The following is a 24067-nucleotide window of genomic DNA, read 5'->3' on the forward strand; positions in this document are numbered from 1 at the left end:
AGCAATAGGACTGCATGTATCCCCCATTTATACCCCTGCATTGCAGTTAGGCAGCGTATCCCTCTGCACAGTATTAAGGTAGCAGATGGATAGTAGGAAGTAGTAAGGTAGCAGAGCACACAGCAATTAGTGACACATACCACTTGAAAGTAGACGTTTCCCATATAGCAATTAGGCACCCTGATTTTGCACCATATCATTCATATAATAGGCAACAGGTTAGCTATTAAGCAGTCAGGTAAAGTGCATTATTTTCAGTGTATGGTGAGGATGTGTGACTCCCTTCCCTGCACAGCAGAGTAACCAACTTCCCTGCATGCTAAGAGAAATGTACTTGGTGATCTGTCATCTATTCTAATGTATGCCCAGAATCCCTGCTTGCTTTCACAGTATCTATCCTGCTGCTGCTTTTCCCTGGATGTCATAGACTCACACTAGTCACTAGTAATCCCTCCGTGCCTGCGCCTCTCCCTGGTGTCAGCTATCAGACATCCATGATCTGCCCTTTTGTCCACTGGTGGTGTGAGTGAAGTCGTGGGGGAGAAACACTCACAGACACCGCTGATTTCTGACTACAGCATCAGACATTCCTCTTCCTAGTTCCTAAAAGCTTTTCAAACACCCGCGCTGTCAGCTGAAACTGTATCCCTCCGCCTTGCAGCTGCAAAATCCTGTATCCTTACGCCTTTGAGTCAGACAGCTAGTGTAAATATGCAGCAATCGGGACTATTTTGTACAGTAGAAATGCCCGTTCGGGGCACAATGGGGCTGATACCGGCACGTGCTAGAAATAAATTGAGCTAACAACGACACTGATGAGGACAGAACATTTAAGCAGCAGCAGCATGAGGGAAAGGTTTTGTTTTTTTTAAGTCCACTCAGCTCTGGGGGGGCTTTGGGGGAGGCTTACAGTTTGTCAGCTGGGGCTTCAGCCCCGGCAAGCCCCAGTGTAGCGCCGCCCCTGAATTTATTACTTGATTGTATATAAGTTAGCTGAAGTACCACCTTCTTGTGTACTTTGACTGTTGGTGCAGGAATTGCCATGTAAGAGAGTGCTCCTGTTTCTGGATAGAGCAATGTCATGTGCTTTATCCAGGTCCTCCTCTGAATACCCCCGGTAAACGAGATGGACTGCAGACCTCAGTTTCCTGTGTGTGGTTTCCTCTAGTGCCGGTTTCTAATGACGCGTCGATGACGCTTCATTAGAGGCCGGCACTAGAGGGAGCCGCACACAGAAGACGGAGGTCTGCGGTCCATGCGGGCATGGCGGATGAGGTAAGCAGCTGCCGCTAAACACCCAGGGGGGCCAGACAAAACAAGGGGAGGATTTTTACCAAACAAGGGGAGGATGCAGAGGCATGGGGGGAAGGGGGGAGCTGCGGACACTTGCGGGAGACAGGAGTACCATAGAGGGGACCTAAGAGACAGGAGGAGACATGGTGGAGGAGACAGATGAGACAGAAGGAGGAGACAGGAGGACGCACATAGGCCTCAATTCACTAAGGTTAACTCCTGTCTTTAATAACTCTTCTGAGCTGTTTTACAGTTATCACCATGGTGATATAATTGTGATAACTGTAAAACAGCTCTGAAGAGTTATTAAAGACAGGAGTTAACATTAGTGAATTGAGGCCAAAGGCAGGGAATCTTCGACGTGGCGGCAGTTCGTATCGGCGGGTGTTCGGAAGTCAGGGATTCCCTGCCTTTGCCGTATAAGATGCAGGGACTTTTCTCCCCATTTTATAAAGCGGAAAATACGGTACATGCATGCAGCCTTAATGAAATGTATTACATCAATTTTCTTTTGATGCACTTGGGTACCCGTATGAGATGTACTGTATTGCTTTATTCATCTAGTTGCGTTTGGTCCGGTGTTAGTCATGGAGAGAATCTGAATACATAACAACAAAAGTTGTTTAGGTTATAGCTTTAATACACAGTACAGAACTGGATCATGCCTGAAGAAGAAACTTAAAGTTTCAAAAGCTTGAAAAGAAATCTTGTACAGTTAGTCATTAAAGGAAATCTGAAGTGTCAAAAAAACAAAACAAAAGCAGTTTAACTTACCCGGGGCTTCTTGCAGCCCCCTGGTCCCGCGTCGTCCTTCTAAGACCCTCCAGCTAGAAGCGTCGACCCTCGAAAAGCTGGCGGTCCATGTGCCTCCTAGCCACGCCTCCATTGCCGGGAGGGTTCTGCGCATGTGCAGGATGTGAAAATCGGTACTGCGCATTCACAGAGTGCTCCTGGCAATGGAACCACGAACAGTGTGCATGCGGCTTGGGCCGGCGCATGCACAGTAGCCTCTGACTGGCAGCGACCGGCCAGCTATGAGAAGGTTGTTGCTGTTCCCCAAAGGGTCTCGGAAGAACGGCTCAGGCACAGCATGACTCCAGGGGCCTGCAAGAAGCCCCAGGTAAATTAAACTTTTTTTTTTTTGCCCTTAGTAACCCTCTCAGAGAAAAGGTGAATTGGTCCGGCCCATTATACCTCAGCAGTTATTAGGCAGCAGTGGGAAATATGGTGGTGGCATTGGAGGTGGAAATGGTAGCAAAGGGGTAAATAGTCATTAGCATTAGGTTCAGATTACTGAAGAAGATGACATGACTATCCCTGATCCTTTTTGCAGATGTCACTTGCTTGAGGTAGACTTCATCTACGAGAAAATATATAAATGTGTAATGGACTTGTCCGAAACCGAAATCAGATCTGTCAGAATTTTACAACCTATTGTAAGTGACAGCAACATAGGAGAAAAGTAATTTAAATTACCCTGGGACAAGTATACATTTTATGCATATGTGTACACATTTCTTTTATATTTTCCAATTGTTAGTGATTGTGCTACTTTAATATAAATCTGAGTACATAACAAGGGCAAGGAGCAGAAAGCCACATGTGGGATGTCTCAGACAGGCAAATGGGAAGCAGGACTTTCCCCAACTGTCACTAGGAATGCTATTTTATACATACACTAGTGGACCTAAGCCCATTTAAAAACGGGCTAGGTCTGTCACTGCGCATGCGCCCATCGCGCACGCACATATCCGCCGCCCGCGTGCACAACGCGCCCGCCCACCCGCGCACACCCGCCCACCGGCCCATCCGCCCCTTCGCCCATCATCGCTCACCGCGCGTCACTCTCCCTCAATGTCTCTGTGTCCCTGCACATGCGCAGAGAGCATGTGGGAAACACACAGGGACATGGGACGCAGAGACAGTAGGGTTTTATTATAGAGGGTGTATCAGTCAGATTGGAGATATTACTTGACGAAGGTCATTCACCCAAGGGGAAATATTTGTAAAAAAAGGGGTTGCTTCTGGAATTCTAATTGTGATATAATGGGCCATATGCAATTCACTTTTTCACCCAAGTTTCTCCTAGGTGATCTAGACGTTTTTCAATTACCGGTACTTTTTGGTACTTTTTCAATTGGAAAATGCTGAAAAGTTATTTTAAAAAGAAGATTAAAAATTATCTCCTAGGAGAAAACTTAGGTGAAAAGGTGAATTGCATATGGGCCCATGCGTGCAAGTATATCAACTAATGTCATAAATCTTAGTATTGAAAAATAATATTCACATATTTCGAATGTAAAAAAAGAATCTTTTGGGTGTGGTGCCGTTATGTGCCATTGAGGTCAGCCCTATATCCTGGAGACTGCTGTAGATTTGACTGCTGGTAAAGAGGATGACATTGCAGCTTCTGAGCACCAGAGGGCATGGTTGCTAGAGGGATAATAATGTGGGGGCTTTAAAGGGAGGGCAATCAGAAGTTTTTATGCTGTTTTCACCCAGAAAGCTTCTGCACGCCTGTAGCATAGTGCAGCTCAACAATGCATCATTCTAGCTTTGCTTTCGGAAAGCTACATTTTTTTTTTGCTATTATAGCAAGGTTTCAAAAGCATAAGGGTGCATTCACACTATATACATTGCATTGCAGAATAATTCTGCATGTCAACTCACTGTCCATAATATGCCAATTCTATGGGCCTGTTCACATTCCAGCGTTGTAACAGATTGCATTATTCTAACTCACTGCATGCAGGATTTGTATTAGGCCCAGTGCACGCCAAAAACCTCTAGCAGATCTGCAAAACACTATAGGTTTTTGAAACAGATTTCAGAGCTATTTTCTAAACATGCCTATCGTTTTTTTGGAGCGTTTTTGTGTAGCACATTTTAAATATTGTTACAGTAAAGCTCTAAGGGCCCATTCACACTTACAATCGCAGAACGCCGGCGATTACCGCCGGCGTTCTGCGGGAGTGATTTTCCCGCGATTAGCGCGGAAAAATCACTGGACACTGCGGCGGTTTTGGAGCGATCACGATTAGCGTGCTATGCACGCTAATCACGATCGCAAATCGCGGAACGCTCGTCGCCGGCAAACCGCTGCATGCAACGCGGTTGCTGTTATCGCTAACCGCAACCGCGGCAGTGAGAACACGGCCACTGGCTACAATGTGTAGCGGTTCTTGCAGAACCGCTAGCGGTTTGCCGCGAGCGGGAATCGTGCGATTCCCGCTCAGGTGTGAATGGGCCCTAACTGAACAGCTTCAGTAACAAAAACGCCTGGAAAACAGCTCCGTTCTAGCATTTTTCAGAGCAGTTTGAGCTTTTCCTGTACTTTAACATTGAGGCAGAAACGTGTCAGAAATCTAAAATTGCTGCAGCCCCCGAGTTTGCGTTTGTGGAAAAAACGACCCGCTCTGATGTGCACCATCCCATTCACTTTTATTAGCCAAGCGGTTTTCCCCCTGCAAGTGTTTTAAAAAACGCTCCAGAACCGCTCTGGTGTGCACCAGCCCTTAAAGGGAATGTCCAGGCATATTAAAAAATGACATTTACTTACCTGGGGCTTCCTCCACCCCCACGCAGCATCTCCTCTCGCAGCTGCCGGCCCGAGGTTCCCGCGGGTGCAGAGGCTGCCCTTGCGAGGCTGTCCTGTACTGCGCCTGCGCAAGCGCCATTGTCAATCACTCGCACATGGAGTGGAGTGTACTGCACAGGCACAGTAGTTCTCTGCCTGCTCAGTGCACTCCACACCATGTGCTAGTGATTGACAGCTCGCGCGAGCACAGTAGAAGACGACCTTGCAAGGTCGGCATCTGCACCGGCGGGGACCCCGGGCCAACAGCTGGGAGCGGAGCTGATGCGAGGGACATGTCGGCTGCAAGGGGCTGGAGGAAGCCCCAGGTGGGTAAATGTCATTTTTTTTTAATATGCCTGGATATTCCCTGGCTCAGACACGACATGTCACATTTCTCTGCTGCTGGGTAACGTCACAGTGCGCTAAGCACTGACACAATTGGTGATACAAACGCATGTTAATTGCACCTGAATGGAGCTTGTGGGCAGCAGGCCGGACACTGAGCTGCCTGACAAGCGCACAGGTAAGCCATCCATCTGAAAGAGGCCTAACTGCTTTATACCCTCCGCCGCCTTAGGGCCTGTTCAGACTATGCGCGTTCCTGGACGTTTTCAGGGAACATGTCCGGGTACCAAAAACGCATAGGAACGGCTCCTAATGCTTTTGAATGGGCTAGTTCACATGTATGTGTATGAGACGCATACGTTTCTCATCCGCATTGCTGCACGCAGTTCTGTGCGATACGCATAGAAACGGACGCAATGAAAGTCTATGGACGCGTATCAAAAACGCGTACTATTGCGTTTTTAGCGTCCGCTTTCCTCTGCGGTTCCCATAATTCTTTTTTTCCCCCTGGGTCACGTGTGTGTGCAAAACGCAATAGAATATGCATTAGAACGCAAGAAAAACGCATGCGTTTTTCAACTTGCATTTCTTTGATTTTAAACGCATTCTTCATACGCAGATAGTCTGAACAGGCCCTTAGACCTCCTTCATACCGGAGGCTGAAGGTGGTGAATTCACTGGCCAGGTTGCTTGCTAGCACTCAGCATGGACAGTGGAGATGTGTTGCTTAGATGCAACATGATGCAATTTTTTGATGCCAGGTAACCATATGTGTTTCAAACTCTGGCATGCATGGGACTAGAAATGCTGCCATTCAGCTTCATGAAAATTGCAGTGGAAGGGTACCCATGGCCTGGCAGAGGGGTGGCTGAACTGCATGAAAAGGGCGCAAGTGTACAAGAAGCCTAACAGCTACAGTATGCATGTCACTCCTCAAATGCGTAGTATTCATGGCATTCAGGATATTAGATTAAATATTAACTTTATTAAAGGGGCATAACCCACACAAAGTTAAAAACATTTAATAACATTTAAAACTTTGCGGGCGGGCAGGCAGTGGCAGTAGATTGCATACATTTTAGGGCAATGTAGATATGCAAAAATGAAATGACGAAAATGTGTGGAAATTCAAAAAAAGAGGGGTACGTTTCTAATAATGCAAGCAGAAAAAGTGCAAACAATATGGAGCGAGTGCTCAAGATTATTAACAAATAGATGAATAAATCTGAAGAAAAGTTGTTTAGGCGATACCTTTAATGACTTACTGTACAAAATGTCTTTCAAAACTTTAAGTTTCTTCTTAAAGGGAACCTAAAGCAAGGCTTCCATATTTATTTCCTTTTAAGCAATCCTGCTGATCTCTTTGGCTGCAATAGTGTCTGAATCACACAACTGAAACAAGCATGCAACTAATCCAATCAGACTTCAGTCAGAGCACCTGATCTGCATGCTTGTTCAGGTTCTATGGCTACAAGGAAAAAGCAGAGGGCCAGCAGGATAGCCAGGCAATATGCATTGTTTAAGGCCTCTTTCACAGTGGGACGTTGCGTTTGATGCGATGTTAAAGTCGCACAACGTTCCCCTAACGCAGCACATGTAGGTTATGACATTGGACGTTATTTTGCACTGCGTTATGTGTCTCTTGGTGCGCCGTTTTCATTGCATTCTGATGGAGCAAAAACGGCGCATGCGTTACATTAAAAAAAAAAATTACTGAGCATGTGAAACACACATAACGCAGCAGATACATTGCTAAACGCACAGCATGCAGCACTTTTTAAGAACGCTACACACTAACGCAACGTGTGCACTGTAAATGTCGCACAGACTTTGCATTGCTGTGCGTTACTCTGCGTTAAAGTATTTTATAATGTGCAACTTTAACGTCACACTGTGAAAGAGGCCTAAAAGGAAATAAATATGGCAACTTCTATATCCCTCTCATGTTAGGTTCCCTTGAGGCTAAGTTCACAGTGGGACGTTAAAGTCGCACGTTAAAACAGCATTTAACGCAGAATAACTCACTGCAATGAAAAATCAATGCCCTGTTCACAGTGCACACGTTACGTTAGTGACTAACGCTGCACGTTAAGTAAAAGTACTGCATGCAGTGCGTTATACACGTTATTAGCTGCGTTGGACTGTTTGCACATGCTCAGTAATGACTTGGAAGCCTACTTTTCATTGCCTGTATTTTTTACTGTATCTGCTGTATGCGACGGTAACGCTGCGTTGCCACTTTTTGGGCGCGTTGCGTTGTAAACTTGCGGTGCGACTTTAACGTGGCATCAAAACGCAACGTCCCACTTTGAATCTAGCCTCAAAGTTTTTTTCCCTAGAGGATAGTTTTCCACTGCTGTTTAAAATAACTTTTCAGCACTCTGCAATTGAAAAAGTACCAAAAGGTAAGTGAAACAGTACTGTCAGAATTATTCTGACTATTCTCTTGCTTGCTGGAGACTTAGGAGAAAAAAAAAAGTGAATTGGATCGGACACAATTTCTTTAATTTAGTAGCTCTGATACTTATATTGCACTACCGAACAGGTTATCTAACTTGCAGGGCCGGCGCTACCATTAAGGCAAAGGAGGCAGCTGCCCCAGGGCCCCAGAGCTTGTAGGGGTCCCCAGTAGCTACAAGAGGAAAAAAAAAATGTCAAATCGGCCTTATAGTTTTTGAGAAAATCGATTTTAAAGTTTCAAAGGTAAAAAAAATACACCTTTAAAAACCTGCCGACTTTAATGGTTAATAGCAAATCCACCTTAAATGCTAGAAACCCTAAATTTGCAGGATATGTTAAGGAGATCATTAGGAATAAGAGAAAAAAACTATTTTTCAAAAAGACTTTATAGTTTTTGAGAAAATCGATTTTAAAGTTTCGAAGGAAAAAAGTATACTTTTAAATGCGGTAAATGTCACTTTTAGTAGCAAACCTAACGGTAGTGTAATTTTACATGCATCAAAAGAAAGAGCAATAAATTTCCTGACAGGGTTTCCAGGGGGTCCATACGCAGCCGCAGCGCTTTGGCCAGGGATCGCTATACAGCCACAATATGGCTGCATGAAGATCCCTGGCATTTTTTCCTATTTTCCCAATTTATTTTTTTTTATGTTTAGAGTGTGGACATTTAAAAAAAAAAAAAAAAATTATGTGGGGTCCCCCCTCCTGAAACTTTTTAACCCCTTGTCCCCCATGCAGGCTGGGATAGCCAGAATGTGGAGCTCCGACTGATTAGGACTTCACACCCTGACTATACCAGCTGCAAAAAAAGGTCCCCTAATGCCGATTTTTGTTCCGGGGTATATGTTGGGGGGCCCCCGCAGGTTTATTTTGCCCTGGGGCCCCATTGTTGCTTAAACCGGCCCTGCTAACTTGCCTAAAATAAAAAAAGTACGAAAATCCAAATCTAGTGTCACAAAAAAACCTAAATTACAGGAACAAAAAAAAAATTATCAAATAATTCATACATCTTACTCTCTTCTTCAGAACTCCAAAGCCCATATACAATTCACTTTTTCTTCTTAGCTTTCTCCTAAAAGATAATCGTTCAACCTATTTTTATAATTACTTTTCAGCACTTGAAAAGTACCCAAAAGTAGGTGGCAAAGAAAAGTCAAAATTATTGTGAGCATTTTCTTGCTTTGTGGTGGCTTAAAGGGAAGATCCATGGTACCCCCCCCCCCCCAAAAGAAAAATACTAATCCACTTACCTGGGACTTCCTCCAGCCCGTGGCAGGCAGGACGTGCCCTCGACGCCGCTCCGGAGGCTCCCGGTTGTCTCCGGTGGCGCACCTGACCTGGCCAGGCCGGATTCCAGGTTGGGCTCTTGTGCGCTCCAACGTGCGTCTCACCCGGGCGCGCTGACGTCATCGGACGTCCTCCGGGCTGTACTGCGCAGGCGCAGTAGTTCTGAACCTGCGCAGTACAGCCCGGAGGACGTCCGATGACATCAGCGCAACCGCGTGAGATGCACGTTGGAGCGCACAAGAGCCCGACCTGGAAGCCGGCCTGGCCAGGTCGGGTGCGCCACTGGAGACGACCGGGAGCCTCCTGAGCAGCGTCGAGGGCACGTCCTGCCTGCCACGGGCTGGAGGAAGCCCCAGGTAAGTGGATTAGTATTTTTATTTTTTTTAATTACACCCTGAACCTTCCCTTTAAAGGACAACCAAGATGACATGTGACATGATGAGATAGACATGTGTATGTACAGGGCTTAGCACACAAATAGCTATGCTGTGTTCCTTTTTGTTCAATCTCTACCTGAAAAAGTTAAACATCAGATATGTACGTGATAGTTTCTGTTGGGGTTGGACTGGGTCACACTGATAAGTTTATTAATTACAGTCATAAAACACTTTCCTGGCTGTCAGCAACTGGCTTCTGAGAGCAGGAAAGATATAAAAAGGGTCAATAATTCATAGGTTTGACCTCCGGGATACTTCAATTAAAGTGTCATTGAGTAGAGTCAATTGAACAGTTAAACATGTAAAACTATATTTAAATATAAAATAAATAAAACTGTGGGATAGCTAAAAAAAAGTCATTTTTTAGGAAAAGGAGGATAGATACAATTGTTTTTCTCATCAGTTTATTTTCACCTCGGATGTCCTTTAAACGGCTTTTTATTTAGAAGGTGTAAAATATCACTTTGAAGAAAACTCAGGAGAAAAAGTTGATTGAATAGGGGTCCAAGTGCCATGCATTCCCAATGTGTTTTTCAAAAAAGTCCAAATAACGCGTAAGCAGACAAAAACAAAATATTAGCTGGGTTACACTAGCAAAACAACCATTCAATGCACACTTGCCATCTATATTTTCAATTTTTAAGCAAGTTATTATGCTTTTCTGGAAAAATAAAATCTAGTCCATGCCCCATTTTATTCCCACATGCCAATCAATGAATCCATCACCATACCAAATACCTGTGTTATAAAAGCTATATTATGTTTTTGAATAATTATAATAAAATATTGATCAGCCATATCAAGAGGGAGATTTTTGCAGGGCTAAATCAAATACATTTGGTACCCCATATCTTCTGCTCAGGTTCTTACAATTAAAGAAGATCTCCATAAAGGGTCATGGGATTGAGCATTACAGATTGCCCAGCAAGCTCATGATGAATCAGAAGTGTGCAAGGGACTGAAAGGCCTGGTGCACACCAAAAACCGCTAGCAGATCCGCAAAATGCTAGCAGATTTTGAAACGCTTTTTCTTATTTTTCTGCAGCGTTTTGCGGTTTTGTGTAGCGGTTTTGGTGTAGTAGATTTCATGTATTGTTACAGTAAAGCTGTTACTGAACAGCTACTGTAAGAAAAAACGCCTGGCAAACCGCTCTGAAGTGCCGCTTTTCAGAGCGGTTTGCGTTTTTCCTATACTTAACATTGAGGCAGAAACGCATCCGCAATCCAAAATCTGCAGCAGCCCGGGAGTATGCGTTTCTGCAAAACGCCTCCCGCTCTGGTGTGCACCAGCCCATTGAAATACATTACCCTAGCGGATCCGCACCTGCAAGCGGATCGCAAACCTCAGCGGAAACGCTCCGGTGTGCACTAGGCCATAGAGATAAAAAGCCTCCTTAGGCCTGGAACCCACTAGAGCGTTTTTTTTGAGGGGTTAGGGATCGCTGTCAATCACTAGCGATTTCCCTAAACGCTCTGCCAATGTAAATGGAAGGGACTGATTCCAAAAGAGCGATTGCGTTTAAGGAAATCGTATTTGCAGAACATGCAGCATTTTGGGAGTGTTTCCATTCTAATGAATTATATAGGAGCAGGGAAATCCCTCCAAAAATCGATTGCAAAACGCTATCACAAATCGCTAGCAATTGCGATAATGCTTTGGGTTTTCTAGTGGGTTCCATGCCTGACTAAGATGTTATGTAAAACAGAATTTGCCTGCTTAAAGGGAAGGTCCAAGCAAAAAAAAAAAATGAGTTTCACTTACCTGGGGCTTCTACCAGCCCCATGTAGCCATCCTGTGCCCTTGTAGTCACTCACTGCTGCTCCAGTCCCCCGCTGGCAGCTTTCTGACCTCGGAGGTCAGGGCCACATTGCATACATTTTTACGCATTCCAGCTAGTGCAAAGACAAAAATGTACGCGTTGCACCACTAACGCGTAAAAATGCATGTGTTAATGTTCCTGCACTAGCGGGAATGTGTAAAAATGTACGCAATTCGGCCCTGACCTCCGAGGTCAGAAAGCTGCCAGCGGGGGACTGAAGCAGCAGTGAGTGACTACGAGGGCACAGGATGGCTGCATGGGGCTGGTAGAAGCCCCAGGTAAGTGAAACTCATTTTTTTTTTTTTGCTTGGACATTCCCTTTAAAACAGAAGGTTTTTGTGATTATTCAGGATGGACTGATTATATGAGGTCTCTCACAATGCATCACTGCTGTATATGCAAATGCTCCTTTTGTTGTCCCTGATAGCTAAACACGCCACCAGAACTGCTGGAATGCAATTATGTGTCAGCTTGTTAATAGCCACGCTAATCCAACATGCATGCCGACTGTTTCAGACTGGTTGGTCCTCATCAGTGCATTGCATGGAGTAATATGGCTCTATTCACACAGGTTGACAAATACAGTATAAATGATTGATATACAGGAGCACATTCAAAAACTCAGCCACTATAGAACTGAAGATTTATTGCTATTTACGTGGCCATACACTTATAGATTTGCAGCAGATTTGACCATCAGATAGATTTCTGTCAGATGCCTGTCAAATCTGCCAGGAATCTATCTGATGTGTGCCACACACTAGGAACAGATTTCCAACAGATTTCAGAATGTAATATATTGGAAATCTATCTAAATAGATTATTGGACCATTAGATCCAATGCAACACTTGGGCCATCGATCTGATGCCAGCAGCAGATCAACCTAGATTTTCCATTTAGTCAGAGGGATCAAATCGATCAAAATTGACCACAAGTCGATCGATCAGCTGATTTGATAGAATCGATTTCCGATCGATTGATCGATTCAATAGAATTGGTTGATTCAATAGAATTGATTGATTCAATAGAATTGATTGATTCGATAGAATCGATCAATGGATGGCTGAAATCAACCAGTGTATGGGCCCCTTTATGCACTAGAAGTTCATACTATGTGCATGGCATAATCTGTGCTACAATGTGGGCATAATGCAACACACACTTTGCACATTAAAGGGAACCTAAAGGGAAAAAAAGTGTGCCAAATGGGAACTTTGCTCATTAGAGTGAAGCCTTAGGATAATCCAGAGGCTTGCCCCATCACCCCTGACCCCACCTCCCCTGATCCAGTACTCTGGGACCCTGACCTCTTCTTGTGGAATTGTGCGCAGTAAATGCGCAGTAGCAAGGAACAGATCAGACTCAGCTCCTTGCTACTGCACAGCTTGTCAACTTTCCTATGCAGAAAGCGTGCATGAAAACAGATGTGTGCTCCCAGGCTGAGGGGAATTTGTAAAAGCAGTGATTGAGCAACACACTGCACATAGTGTGAAAACACCCTGAGAGTGCCCTAGATTTTAGCAAACTTTTGTTTGATTCAATACGTCTATCAAATTGAATGCCTAATTGTAATAAATAGTAAGGAGGCAGCTGCGGTGAACCACGCTGCCACCGCAGCTGCCTCTACCTCCCTAACGAATGGTACTCCCGTGCCTAGGGCATCTAGCATGCCGAGGACGGGTCTATCATCTGCACATAGGGTCGCATTGACGCGTGCGCGCGCACCGTCGCAACCTTTATGCAGCAAGGAGACGTGTCAGCTGACCTGCGGGTCGGCTGACGTCACGCCAGGCGTCCGCCGCTGCTGATTGGCTGGGCGTAGGGGAGCGTGCCTCAGGGTCTCCTCGGGCTCTTAAGCCTGGAGGAGTCAGTTGCAACTTGTCTGCTGTTGCGAATACCTCATGTTAGCGCTCAGACCTTAGATAGTTCGCTCAGACCTTAGATAGTTCCGACTATGGTTAAAAGAAATCTGGAAAAGGCCTTTCTAACCCAGAAAAGACAAGCTGATAAGAAGCGATCTGTAGAATGGGAATTTGTTCCTGGGGACATGGTGTGGGTTTCAACCCAGCATCTGGCGTTGAAACAATCATCGGCCAAATTGGGCCCCAGATTTGTAGGCCCATACCCCGTCTCCAAAAAGATCAATGAAGTGACGTATGTGATTGCACTGCCAGCTAGTATGAGAGGTACAAAATCTTTTCATGTGTCTTTGCTGAAGCCGGCTGCGCATGTGGATTCCTCTCCTTCCCCCCCCCCCCTGTGGTAATTGATGGTGAACCTGAGTACGAGATTGAGCAAGTATTAGATTCTCGCTGGGTACGCAACTCAGTTCAATATTTAGTACATTGGAAGGGGTATGGGCCTGAGGAGAGGTCTTGGGTGCCGGATCGCCGCATGCACGCTGAGGAGTTGAGACAGGAGTTTCATAAATTGCATCCGGAGAAGCCATGCAGGACGTGTCCGGAGTCCACGCCTCAAGGGGGGGGGGGGGTGGGGTACTGTAATAAATAGTAAGGAGGCAGCTGCGGCAAACCACGCTGCCACCGCAGCTGCCTCTACCTCCCTAACGAACGGTGCTCCCGTGCCTCGGGCGTCTAGCACGCCGAGGATGGGTCTATCATCTGCACATAGGGTCGCATTGACGCGTGCGCGCGCGCACCGTCGCGACCTTTATGCGGCAAGGAGACGCGTCAGCTGACCTGCGGGTCAGCTGACGTCACGCCAGGCGTCCGCCGCTGCTGATTGGCTGGGCGTAGGGGGGCGTGCCTCAGGGTCTCCTCGGGCTCTTAAAGAGACACTGAAGCGAAAAAAAAATTATGATATTATGATTTGTATGTGTAGTACAGCTAAGAAATAAAACATTAAGATCAGATACATCAGTCTAATTGTTTCCAGTACAGGAAGAGTTAAGAAACTCCAGTTTTTATCTCTATGCAAACAAGCCATTAACTCTCCGACTAAGTTTAGTCGTGGAGAGGGCTGTTATCTGACCTTTATTATCTCAACTGTTTTCTTTTTCTCTGCTAGAGGAGAGGTCATTAGTGCACAGACTGCTCTGAAAGACTCATTTTGAATGATGAATGTTGTGTAATCTGCACATATTATAGAATGATTCAATGTTAGAAAAAACACTATATACCTGAAAATAAAAATATGAGAATATTTTCTTTGCTGCTAATCTTCTAGTAATTATTCATAGTACACAACCAATTCACTATATCATATATTTTTTTTTCGCTTCAGTGTCTCTTTAAGCCCGGAGGAGTCAGTCGCAACTTGTCTGCTGTTGCGAATACCTCGTGTTAGCGCTCAGACCTTAGATAGTTCCGGTGTGCTTTGATCCGGGAGGAAACCGGGGATTTCACACAAGATAGGAATTATTCGATAGCTATTTAGTGACTTTATTACTGTGTTATTTTCTGTGCATGACTCTGGCTTGTTCTGACCAATCTCTGCTCTCTGATTCTGTACTTTTGCCCATCTGATCTTGTTGCCAACCCTGCCTGAATATCGTTCTGCCTCTGCCTTCTGTATTTGTACCTCATCTGCCTATCTGTTGCCGAATCGATTAGTCTGACCTCTCTACTCTCACCAGGGAGCCCTTGTCTCTGGTGAGGGGCTCCGTACTGTTAGTACCCACCAGCTCCTCTGGTGAAGTGTTGCTTAAACCTATCAGTACTTACCGTTTGCACCAATCACTACACTCAGTGCAATAAAGTGTGACTAAGGTCACGTTATTTCCTTAGTGTTGCTATATTTGTATTATTGGTGATTCTGCAGATCACCATATAATCAGATATAGTGTCTGCATTGTTTGGTGATACTGCAGATCACCAAATAATCAGAACTCTGTATTTGCTGACACCAATCGTTACACTAATCTGTTGAAGGCACTAGCTGTAGACATTTGCATTTGTTCCATAATGGCTTACAGTGAGCTTATAATGGCTTGAGGTGAGCATTGTGTGCTTCTGCTTTGTTTATACAGGTGAAACCCGAAAAATTAGAATATTGTGCAGAAGTCCATCTATTTCAGTAATTCAAGGTGAAACTAATATATGAAATATACTCATTACATGCAAAGTGAGATATCTCAAACCTTTATGTGTTATCATTCTGATGATTATGGCTCACAGTTTATGGCTAAACTCAAAATCTCAGACCAATATTGTGAAAAGGTTCAATATTCTAGGCGAAAGTCTCAGACTAATGAACTAATTCCAACAAAACACCTGCAAAGGGTTCCTATTTCATATATTAGTTTCACTTTTTAAGTGGAATTACTGAAATAAATGGACTTTTGCACAATATTCAAATTTTTTGAGTTTCACCTGTATTTCCTACTATTTTGAAATGTTTAAGGTGGCCACACACCATACCATTTTTTAAATATCTGTTCAATTTAAGAATTGCTATCAATTTTTCTGACTGATTGTAACATTTCAAAAATATGAACAATGTACCATACACGTATGTTCAATTTTTCACCAATTATGATAAAAAATGATTGGAAACTCTGACAAAATTGCTACGGTGTGTGTATTAATAAATTGACAATCTAACACACACCATACAATCTTTAGAAAGATTGAAGAAAAATATCTGGCATTCTGGATCGATAAAAATCGAAGAAAATGGGAAATCCGATCGGATTTTTCAGTCGAATGAAAAAAAAGCTTTCGTTTTTTCGGGAGATCCAATTGTTTTTATCGAATTGCTGTAAAATCGGATCATTTTATTGTATCGTGTGTGGCCACCTTTAGGCTATAACAACACTAGCATTTTTAAAAAAAATGCGTAGAGGCCTTTAGTGTTGGAATGTGTTTAACCCCCTTAAGACCGCCTCACGCCAATTGGCATGAATTGGCATGAATGTGGCGGCTTCCCCAGGACTGCATAACGCCAATTGGCGTTAAGTCCTGGGGCGGGTTTTGCAGGAGATCACACACGTCGATGCGCGCGCATCTCCGCTTGAATGACGCTCTCCCAGTGGCGATCGCCGTCTATTTACATTGTACAGCGCTGTGATCTAAGGCAGCGCTGTGCTGGGAACAGCCATGTCACTCGGCTGTCTCCCTGGGGCGGTACAAGAGCGATTGGCTCTCATAGGCTGATGCCTATGATAACCGATCGCTTTGCATGTGTTGCGTGGTTGATCCCATTCACTGTAGTGAATAAGTCAGCAGCGCGTTTTGCAAAAAAAATGCGTGCAGCATGCGTTCGCGCACCACACTGGTATGGAACACATACAGTGTGAGCATCAGACAGCGCAGTCTATGCATGCGATGTTCCTGCATGTCTGCCTCCTGCACGTGTTGCCGAAATACGGATGATAACTCGTGTAATGTGAACAAGGCCTTAGTGTGACACTGTCATGTTAGTAACCTTTTTTTAAAACTTTTTTTCCCCTAGTTTTTGTGAATGATCACTGCTATTTACTACAGCAGCAATGATTCACTTTTAATCACATACACACACACATGTGCGAAGCGATGACTTTCAGTGCAGTACGTGAATTTCATGTCCTAGAATGTAGGGGAAAACTAATTAGGACGTCAAATTCATGTCCTGAAATACTAAAGGGTTACCCCACCGTACCCCTCCTGACACCTCTCAGACAATGTAGCTATCTTTTGGCAAGTTATGGTGGTTCATATTCAATTGTGACATACAGAGTACTTGAGGGGCCCCAATGTAAAAATCGCATTGGGCCCATAGCTCCTTAGATACCGCACTGCTGCTGAGCAACGCATAAATGGAAACATCAACAGTATAGTATGGCTTATGCACTTCCTTGCACATCACACAGTATATGAATTGCTGTAACGTGCACATCAGAATTGCTGTTTAACTGCAAACGTTGCATTCTACGATGAAACCGCTGCCATAAGCAGACATTCGGTTTCACTCTCTCAATTCTCACAAGAGAAAAGATCATCAGTTTTGTTTACAGGATCAACCTGACTGCTCATCTTCTACGACTTTCCAACACTATTGTATATGCAGGCAGCTGTAGGGCCTACACTGAAAAAAGAGCGTCCGAAAATTTGGGCGCTGGGTGAAGCCTCTAGTAGAATATCGGCAACAGTACCGATATTGTACTATTGGGCGCTGGATAATGCCAGTAGGAGAATGTCAGTCACTTTACTTATACTATTGCTTTAACTAACCACCCTCTCACACTGACCCACCAATACCTACTAATAACATTAAACTATCCCTACCTACTCCTAACATTAACCACCACCCCCAACTACCTAAGACTAACTATTAGTGCTGATGTGGAATGCATCCCTTCCATTTTCTAAGTGTATGGATCTAATAGCGATGCATTTGCGATTTACAATGGGAGAAAAAAAACAGGTGAAAGCATTTCTGCGCAGTTTTCATTAGTTTAAAGGGTACTGAGAATTTTGGCAATCCAATTGCAATCGAAATGGAAAACCTTTATTGTGGTTGCTTCCGGCAGCGACCAAAATTCCAGGCGGCCGAGGGCACTCAAATTTGCCGCTTCGGCTATAAGTGCCTTCACTACATTCAGCATTTGAGGACATTTATTATAGTGATAAGTTCACTTGACATTCAGACGCCAGTTCAGACACCCAGAACATCGCGTTACACACTATCTACGGCAAGATCTAGCGATATAAGTAAACAAGGCTGAACTTACTTCTGCAGTAAACGTGAAGCCATAAAAGAAAAAGAAATGCCTCCATTGACATCAGTGGACGGTCATAGCTGGTCTACTGGATGGCTGTGAATGCAGGAAACCCACATGTGACAGATAATAACAAGCATCGCTACACACTTCCTCTTCATGTTCGTCATCTCATAATTCGAAAAAAAAAAACTAGAGCAGAGACTCTACCAAATGAATCACTGAGGCTGCCCTGTCTATGACTATCTACATCAGATTATACGCTTGTCTGTGAATTTACATTGTTATTTTGTTTTGTTTTTTTATATCACATCTATTTTGTTTGCTACATAACATAGGTTAAAAGAAAGACATATACAAGAGTCAAAACAGCCTTTCACTCTTAGAAACCGTGTTCCAGAAGAAGGTAGCATAAATTCATTACAGACTCTCTTATGGCAAACCACAACTCCCTAAATTAGCATTCAGCTACTTTTTTTTTTACAAAGGTAATTTCTGCATTACCTTCTGTTTTTTGTTTTGTTTTTGTTTTTTGAGTGAATACATCCAGTTCTTTTACTTCTTAAAGACGAACGCCAGTGAAAATAATGTTATAAAAAAGCTTAATTTTTACAACAATTATGTATAAATGATTTAGTCAGTGTTTGCCCGTTGTAAAATCTTTCCTCTCCCTGATTTACATGCTGACATTTATCACATGGTGACATTTTTACTGCTAGCAGGAGATGTCAGTGGAAGGAGATGCTGCTTGCGTTTTTGGCAGCTGCAATTATGCAATGCAACAAGGCTCCCACAGAATGATGTCAGAATCATGATCCTGACATCACACTGTGGGAAGGGTTTCACCACAATATCAGCCATACATACCCTCCTAATGATCTGTTTGTTAAAAGGAAAAGATTTATTGTGGGAAAGGGGGTATCAGCTACTGATTGGGATGAAGTTCAATTCTTGTTTACGGTTTCTCTTTAAAGTGGAATTACAGTTTGGAAAAATAAAATAAAATCTTTTTGCTTTGCTTTTTATTGCTCATATAGTTATGCTACCTATTTTTCTCGTAAACAAGTGTCATCTGTGTAACAGTGCAGTAGTACCGGAAGCTGCCATTGCACAGCGATGATGTTTTACTGTATATATAATGCACTCACAGAGCTTTTTTTAATGAGGAAAATTAGTTCTCTTCTACTCACAAACGCTTAAACTTGCACAGAGAGAATCTCTGTGTTGTTTGCTTTAGACTTATCTCCTGCTATTGGTGCTCGAAGAAGATCCGGGCTGCACTCATCTTCATGCACGAGAGCGGCCATGCTGCACCTACATAAGCACAGTTGCACCCGCACAGTAGGCTTACTGCAAGTGCGGGGCCGTACTCGCGCAGGCGCAGTATGTCCATGCACGTGCATGAAGGAGCGCAGCTCGGATCTTCAATCCAACAAGCTCACTGAGAGGTCCGTGAGCTGCAACAGAAGTCAAGAGGATGACGCCGGAAGCCTCTCCAGCATTGAAAGCCTTCCCTCTTCTAAAGTATTTGCTTTTTGACCCGATGGTTCGCCTCCGGTACACTTTCAAACAGGAGTTCCAAAGGGCTCTTATGATGAGGTCCTTGCTGACCCCCTCCATGCCCTCTCCACCACACTCCCCACCCTAACATGTCCTAATCTTGCTGCAGCTCAGTATCGCCAAACTCTCTCATCAGCCCTAGCGGAAGCTTCTCCCCCAATATTCTGTCGCAACCGGCCCCCTAACCCCCTGCCCTGGCGCACTACCCATACTCACAACCTCCAAAGGGTAACACGCGCCACTGAACGGAAATGGAGGAAAACTCGACTTAACCAGGATTTCCTACAGTACAAGACTAACCTGCTGCAGTTCCACACTGCCCTTGCTGATTTGAATCAGGAATACTTTACCAAGCTCATCGGAGCACAAGCTTCCAACCCCCGGCGTCTTTTTGCCGCTTTCAACTCCCTGCTTAAACCCACCCTCCCACCCTCAGTTTCCTCCCTCTCTGCCACAGATTTAGCCTCCCACTTCACCAACAAAATTATCTCCATCCGTCAGGAAATATCAAATCTTCAATCTTCACCTCCCACCCCTTCCCATCCAGCTTTTCCTCCACCCTATCCTCCCCTCACCTTCTTCACTCCTACTACCACTGAGGAAGTCAACCACCTACTGCAGACTTCCCATACCACTACCTCCCCCCTTGACCCCATCCCTTCTGATTTACTCCAGCCTCACTTCACGGATTTGGTCCCAGTCCTCACTACCCTGTTTAACCTCTCCCTATCCAAAGGCACTTTCCCCTCTGACTTCAAGCAGGCCACTGTACTACCCCTGCTCAAGAAACCCTCCCTTGACCCCTCGCTACCCTCCAACTACCGCCCTATCTCCCTCCTCCCTTTTGCCTCAAAACTCCTTGAGCGTCTGGTTCACAAATGCCTGACCCAGTACCCCAATGCCAACTCACTGCTAGACCCACTGCAATCTGGATTTCGGCCTGCCCAAAGTGGTCAATGACCTTGCCTTAGCTAAAGATGAAGGTAAATACTCCATTCTCCTCCTCCTTGACCTTTCAGCAGCTTTTGACACAGTAGATCATCCCCTACTTCTCCAGTCCCTCCAGTCCATGGGCATTCACGACCTGGCTTTCATCCTACCTGGGCTTGATTCACCAAGCGGTGCAAAGTGTTAGCACCGTGGTGAAAAGGCCCTTATCACGCCTAAAGTCACTTTAGGCATGATAAGAAGAAACTCGCGCGAAGTTGCCGACGCTTCGCGCGAAGCTCCCATTAAGCCCTATGGGACTTTGCGCGCGCTCTCACGCGCGTACGCGCGAACGCGCTTACGCACGGTAACTTCGCGCGAAGAGCAGGAAAAATCGGTGATAACTCAGTGGTGAAAAGGTCATCACGCCTAAAGTCTTTTAGGCGTGATAACTGGGTTATCACCGCTTTGTGAATCGAGCCCCAAGTGCTCCTTCACAACTTCCTTCAATGAGTCCTCATCCACCCCCAACCACCTCTCGGTGGGAGTCCCCCAAGGCTCGGTCCTAGGCCCCCTATTATTCTCCCTTTACACATCCTCCAGTGGCAAGGTTATCTCCTCCATGGGTTTTAACTATCATCTGTATGAAGATGACACCCCGATCTACCTCCACACCCCTGACATATCCCCCACTACCATGGACAAGGTCTCCTCCTGCCTATCAGCCATCTCCTCCTGGATGTCCGCTAGTTTCCTGAAACTAAATCTAGACAAAACGGAATTTATGATCTTCCCACCCCGGTCATCCCTGAACCTCCCAGATGTGCATGTCACTGTTAACCACACTACCATTCGCCCTACCGCTCAAGCCCGCTGTCTGGGTGTCACCCTGGACTCCGCACTCTCCTTCACTCCCCACATCCAAAACTTCACAAAGTCCTGCAACTTCCACCTTCGTAACATCTGCAAGATCCGCCCTTTCCTGACCTCTGCCACCACCAAACTCCTCATCCATGCCCTCATAATTTCTTGCCTTGACTACTGCAATGCCCTTCTGTCTGGTCTCCCTATGACCCGAATTGCCCCGCTGCAGTCCATCATGAATGCGGCAGCCAGAATTATCCACTCCTCCCATCGCTCCACCAGGGCGGTTCCCCTCCATGAATCCCTCCACTGGCTTCCTATCCAGTCCAGAATCAGATTTAAGATACTGTGTCTGATCTACAAATCCGTCCACAAAACCTGTCCAACCTACATTTCTGATCTTACTCAGAGGTACACACCTAGCCGCTCACTCCGCTCCTCCAATGAACTTTGCTTGACCGCTCCCCGCATCACCCAGTCCCATGCACACCTCCAGGACTTCTCAAGAGCTGATCCAACACTATGGAACTCCCTACCTCCACCCCTTAGAGCAGCCCCATCCTTCAACATCTTCAAGAAGGCCCTCAAAACTCAACTTTTCACTCTGGCCTACTACCCCTCACAAGTGCTCCAAACCCACAGCTGAACTCTGGTCCCCTACCTTTCGTGTTCTTATCTCTCCTTCTAGATTGTAAGCCTTTGGGTAGGGTCCTCCTCCTTTTGTGTCCTACCTGATCATACACCTCCATTACTGTGTACCCATGCTATGCATTTGAGTGAACTCAACTTGCCTAATCTCCATGCTCCCCTCCAGTGACTGACTAAGCATTACCTTGTACTCACACTGTGCTGCATGATCGGGGTTTTCTTGTATTCCTGTATTGTCATATTGCTGTATGTCATCCCTAAATGCTGTCTGTAACCTAAACTAATGTCCAGTGCAATTCTGTTTTATGTGCTCAGGGAGCTCCTAAACCTGGGGCACAGTGTTATGCAACGATTAACATTAGATCTGATTCCTGACGCTGAGCTCAGACCCGGAGAGTGATGCCCCTTCTCCACACACCACACATACCTCCCAACTTTTTGAGATGAGACAGCGGGACACTTAAGCCACACCCCTGGCACACAACCAACCACACACCCTGACACACCCCTAGTCAATCATAAAATATATATATATATATATATATATATATATATATATATATATATATATATATATATATATATATCCTTTATTAAAAAAAAATTGTGGGTGGGGAGAAGGGTGAGGGTGCCCATGGGTGGGGAGGTAAAAAAAGGATCGAGGACCCAGCCAGCGGATGTGGTGTGTGGGATGCGGGTCTTTGATAATATTGTCCCTCCCTCCCTCTGACTGTGCCCCCCAGTGTCCCCCTGTACGTAGAGATTAAGAACGCAGCGGAGCGGGCAGTCTTACCATACCTTCTCGCGTACCGGGCATCTGGTCTTCTCTGCTCCCTGTGACGTCACAGGAAGTAGATGGAAGCTAGAGCCGGTACGCGAGGAGGAATGGTAAGACTGCCCGCTCCGCTGCGCTCTTAATCTCTACCTACAGGGGGACACTGGGGGGCACATTTGGAGGGAGGGACATATTATCCCAGACCCGCATCCCACACACCGCATCCGGCGGCTGGGGCCTCGATTATTTTTTTTGCACATCTGACCCCCCAGCCGCCCGGGACACTGGGGGGTCATAACGGGATAGCGGGACAGCCCCCCCAAATCGGGACTGTCCCACCAAAAATGGGACAGTTGGGGGCTATGTCCACACAGGTTGCCTAAGCAACTACAAATCATGGGGCCCTCCCGAATTCGGAGTTGAGCAAGCCTGGTCATAATCTTCACACCCATAACAAGTGTAGCCACAAAAACACCTGCTCTGAAGGATGGGCCTCTTCATCAGAGGGAGTGAAGTGGTAGTTGGGGCCCAGCTGTGGTCCCAGGGGTTGCTCCTCTGTAGTTACGCCCCTGATCCCCCTTATATTAAGCCCTTCCTTGAACTTAAAGAGAACCTTAACTGAGAAGGATATGGATTTTTCCTTTTAAAATAATACCAGTTGCCTGACTCTCCTGTTGATCTGGTGTCTCTAATACTTTTAGCCACTGCCACTCAACAAGCATCTAGATCAGGTGCTCTGACTGAAGTCAGACTGGATTAGCTGCATGCTTGTTTCAGGTGTGTTATTCAGCCACTACTGCAGCCAAAGCAGGGGCGTCTCACCCACCAGGCAAGTATAGGCGGTTGCCTGGGGCGCCATGAGGTGGTGAGGCGCCATGAGGTGGTGAGGCGCGCGCATTCCCCCGCCTCTGCTACCGTGACCATGTTTTTTTTTTTTTTATATTATATTACCTCCCGACTCAGTCCCCGGTGCTCGGCACGCTACCATGTGCTCAGCAGTGCCCCCACCTCCACTTCTCCCCAGCCAATAGAGCAATCAATACTGCTCTTCTCTGCCAGGCTCCTGATGACGTCAGCCCCTGATGAGACTGATTGATCGAAACGCGTAGGGCGGAGCCTCGTCCAGCGCGTCTGACGTCACCAGATTGTAGCCGACCGACAGAGAGTATCAAGCGCCGCAACAGCAGCCGGAAAACCGTGCGGGAACGGGGAGTTGGGACGCCGCTCTTCTACCCATTCAGGTGCTGGGCAGAACTTGCTGTTGGGATTTATTGATGTGCAATTAACCAAGAAACTATCACGTGAGTGCGCAACAGCGCGCGGGCATTTGTGGCTGATGTTTTTAAATAGGATTACACTATTGTTGCTTTTATGTGTTTTTATTGAGGAATTTTTATACATTAAAGAAAAGATGA

General features: G+C 45.5%; 1 protein-coding gene across 3 annotated transcripts in view; it reads right to left on the reverse strand.

The window, feature by feature from the left end:
- Nucleotides 1-17962, reverse strand: part of LOC137545772 (uncharacterized) — a 71988-nt gene extending 54026 nt beyond the window's left edge. Inside the window, exon 1 of one of the 3 annotated variants that reach the window (XM_068267373.1) lies at nucleotides 17891-17962. In XM_068267373.1, the coding sequence (XP_068123474.1) occupies nucleotides 17891-17942 (52 nt within the window). In that variant the 5' untranslated portion in view covers nucleotides 17943-17962. The other 2 variants (XM_068267390.1, XM_068267381.1) reach the window with 2 other exon arrangements.
- Nucleotides 17963-24067: the final 6105 nt, after the last annotated feature.

Source organism: Hyperolius riggenbachi, chromosome 1 (genome assembly GCF_040937935.1).
Source record: "Hyperolius riggenbachi isolate aHypRig1 chromosome 1, aHypRig1.pri, whole genome shotgun sequence".
Taxonomy (NCBI): Eukaryota; Metazoa; Chordata; class Amphibia; order Anura; family Hyperoliidae; genus Hyperolius; species Hyperolius riggenbachi.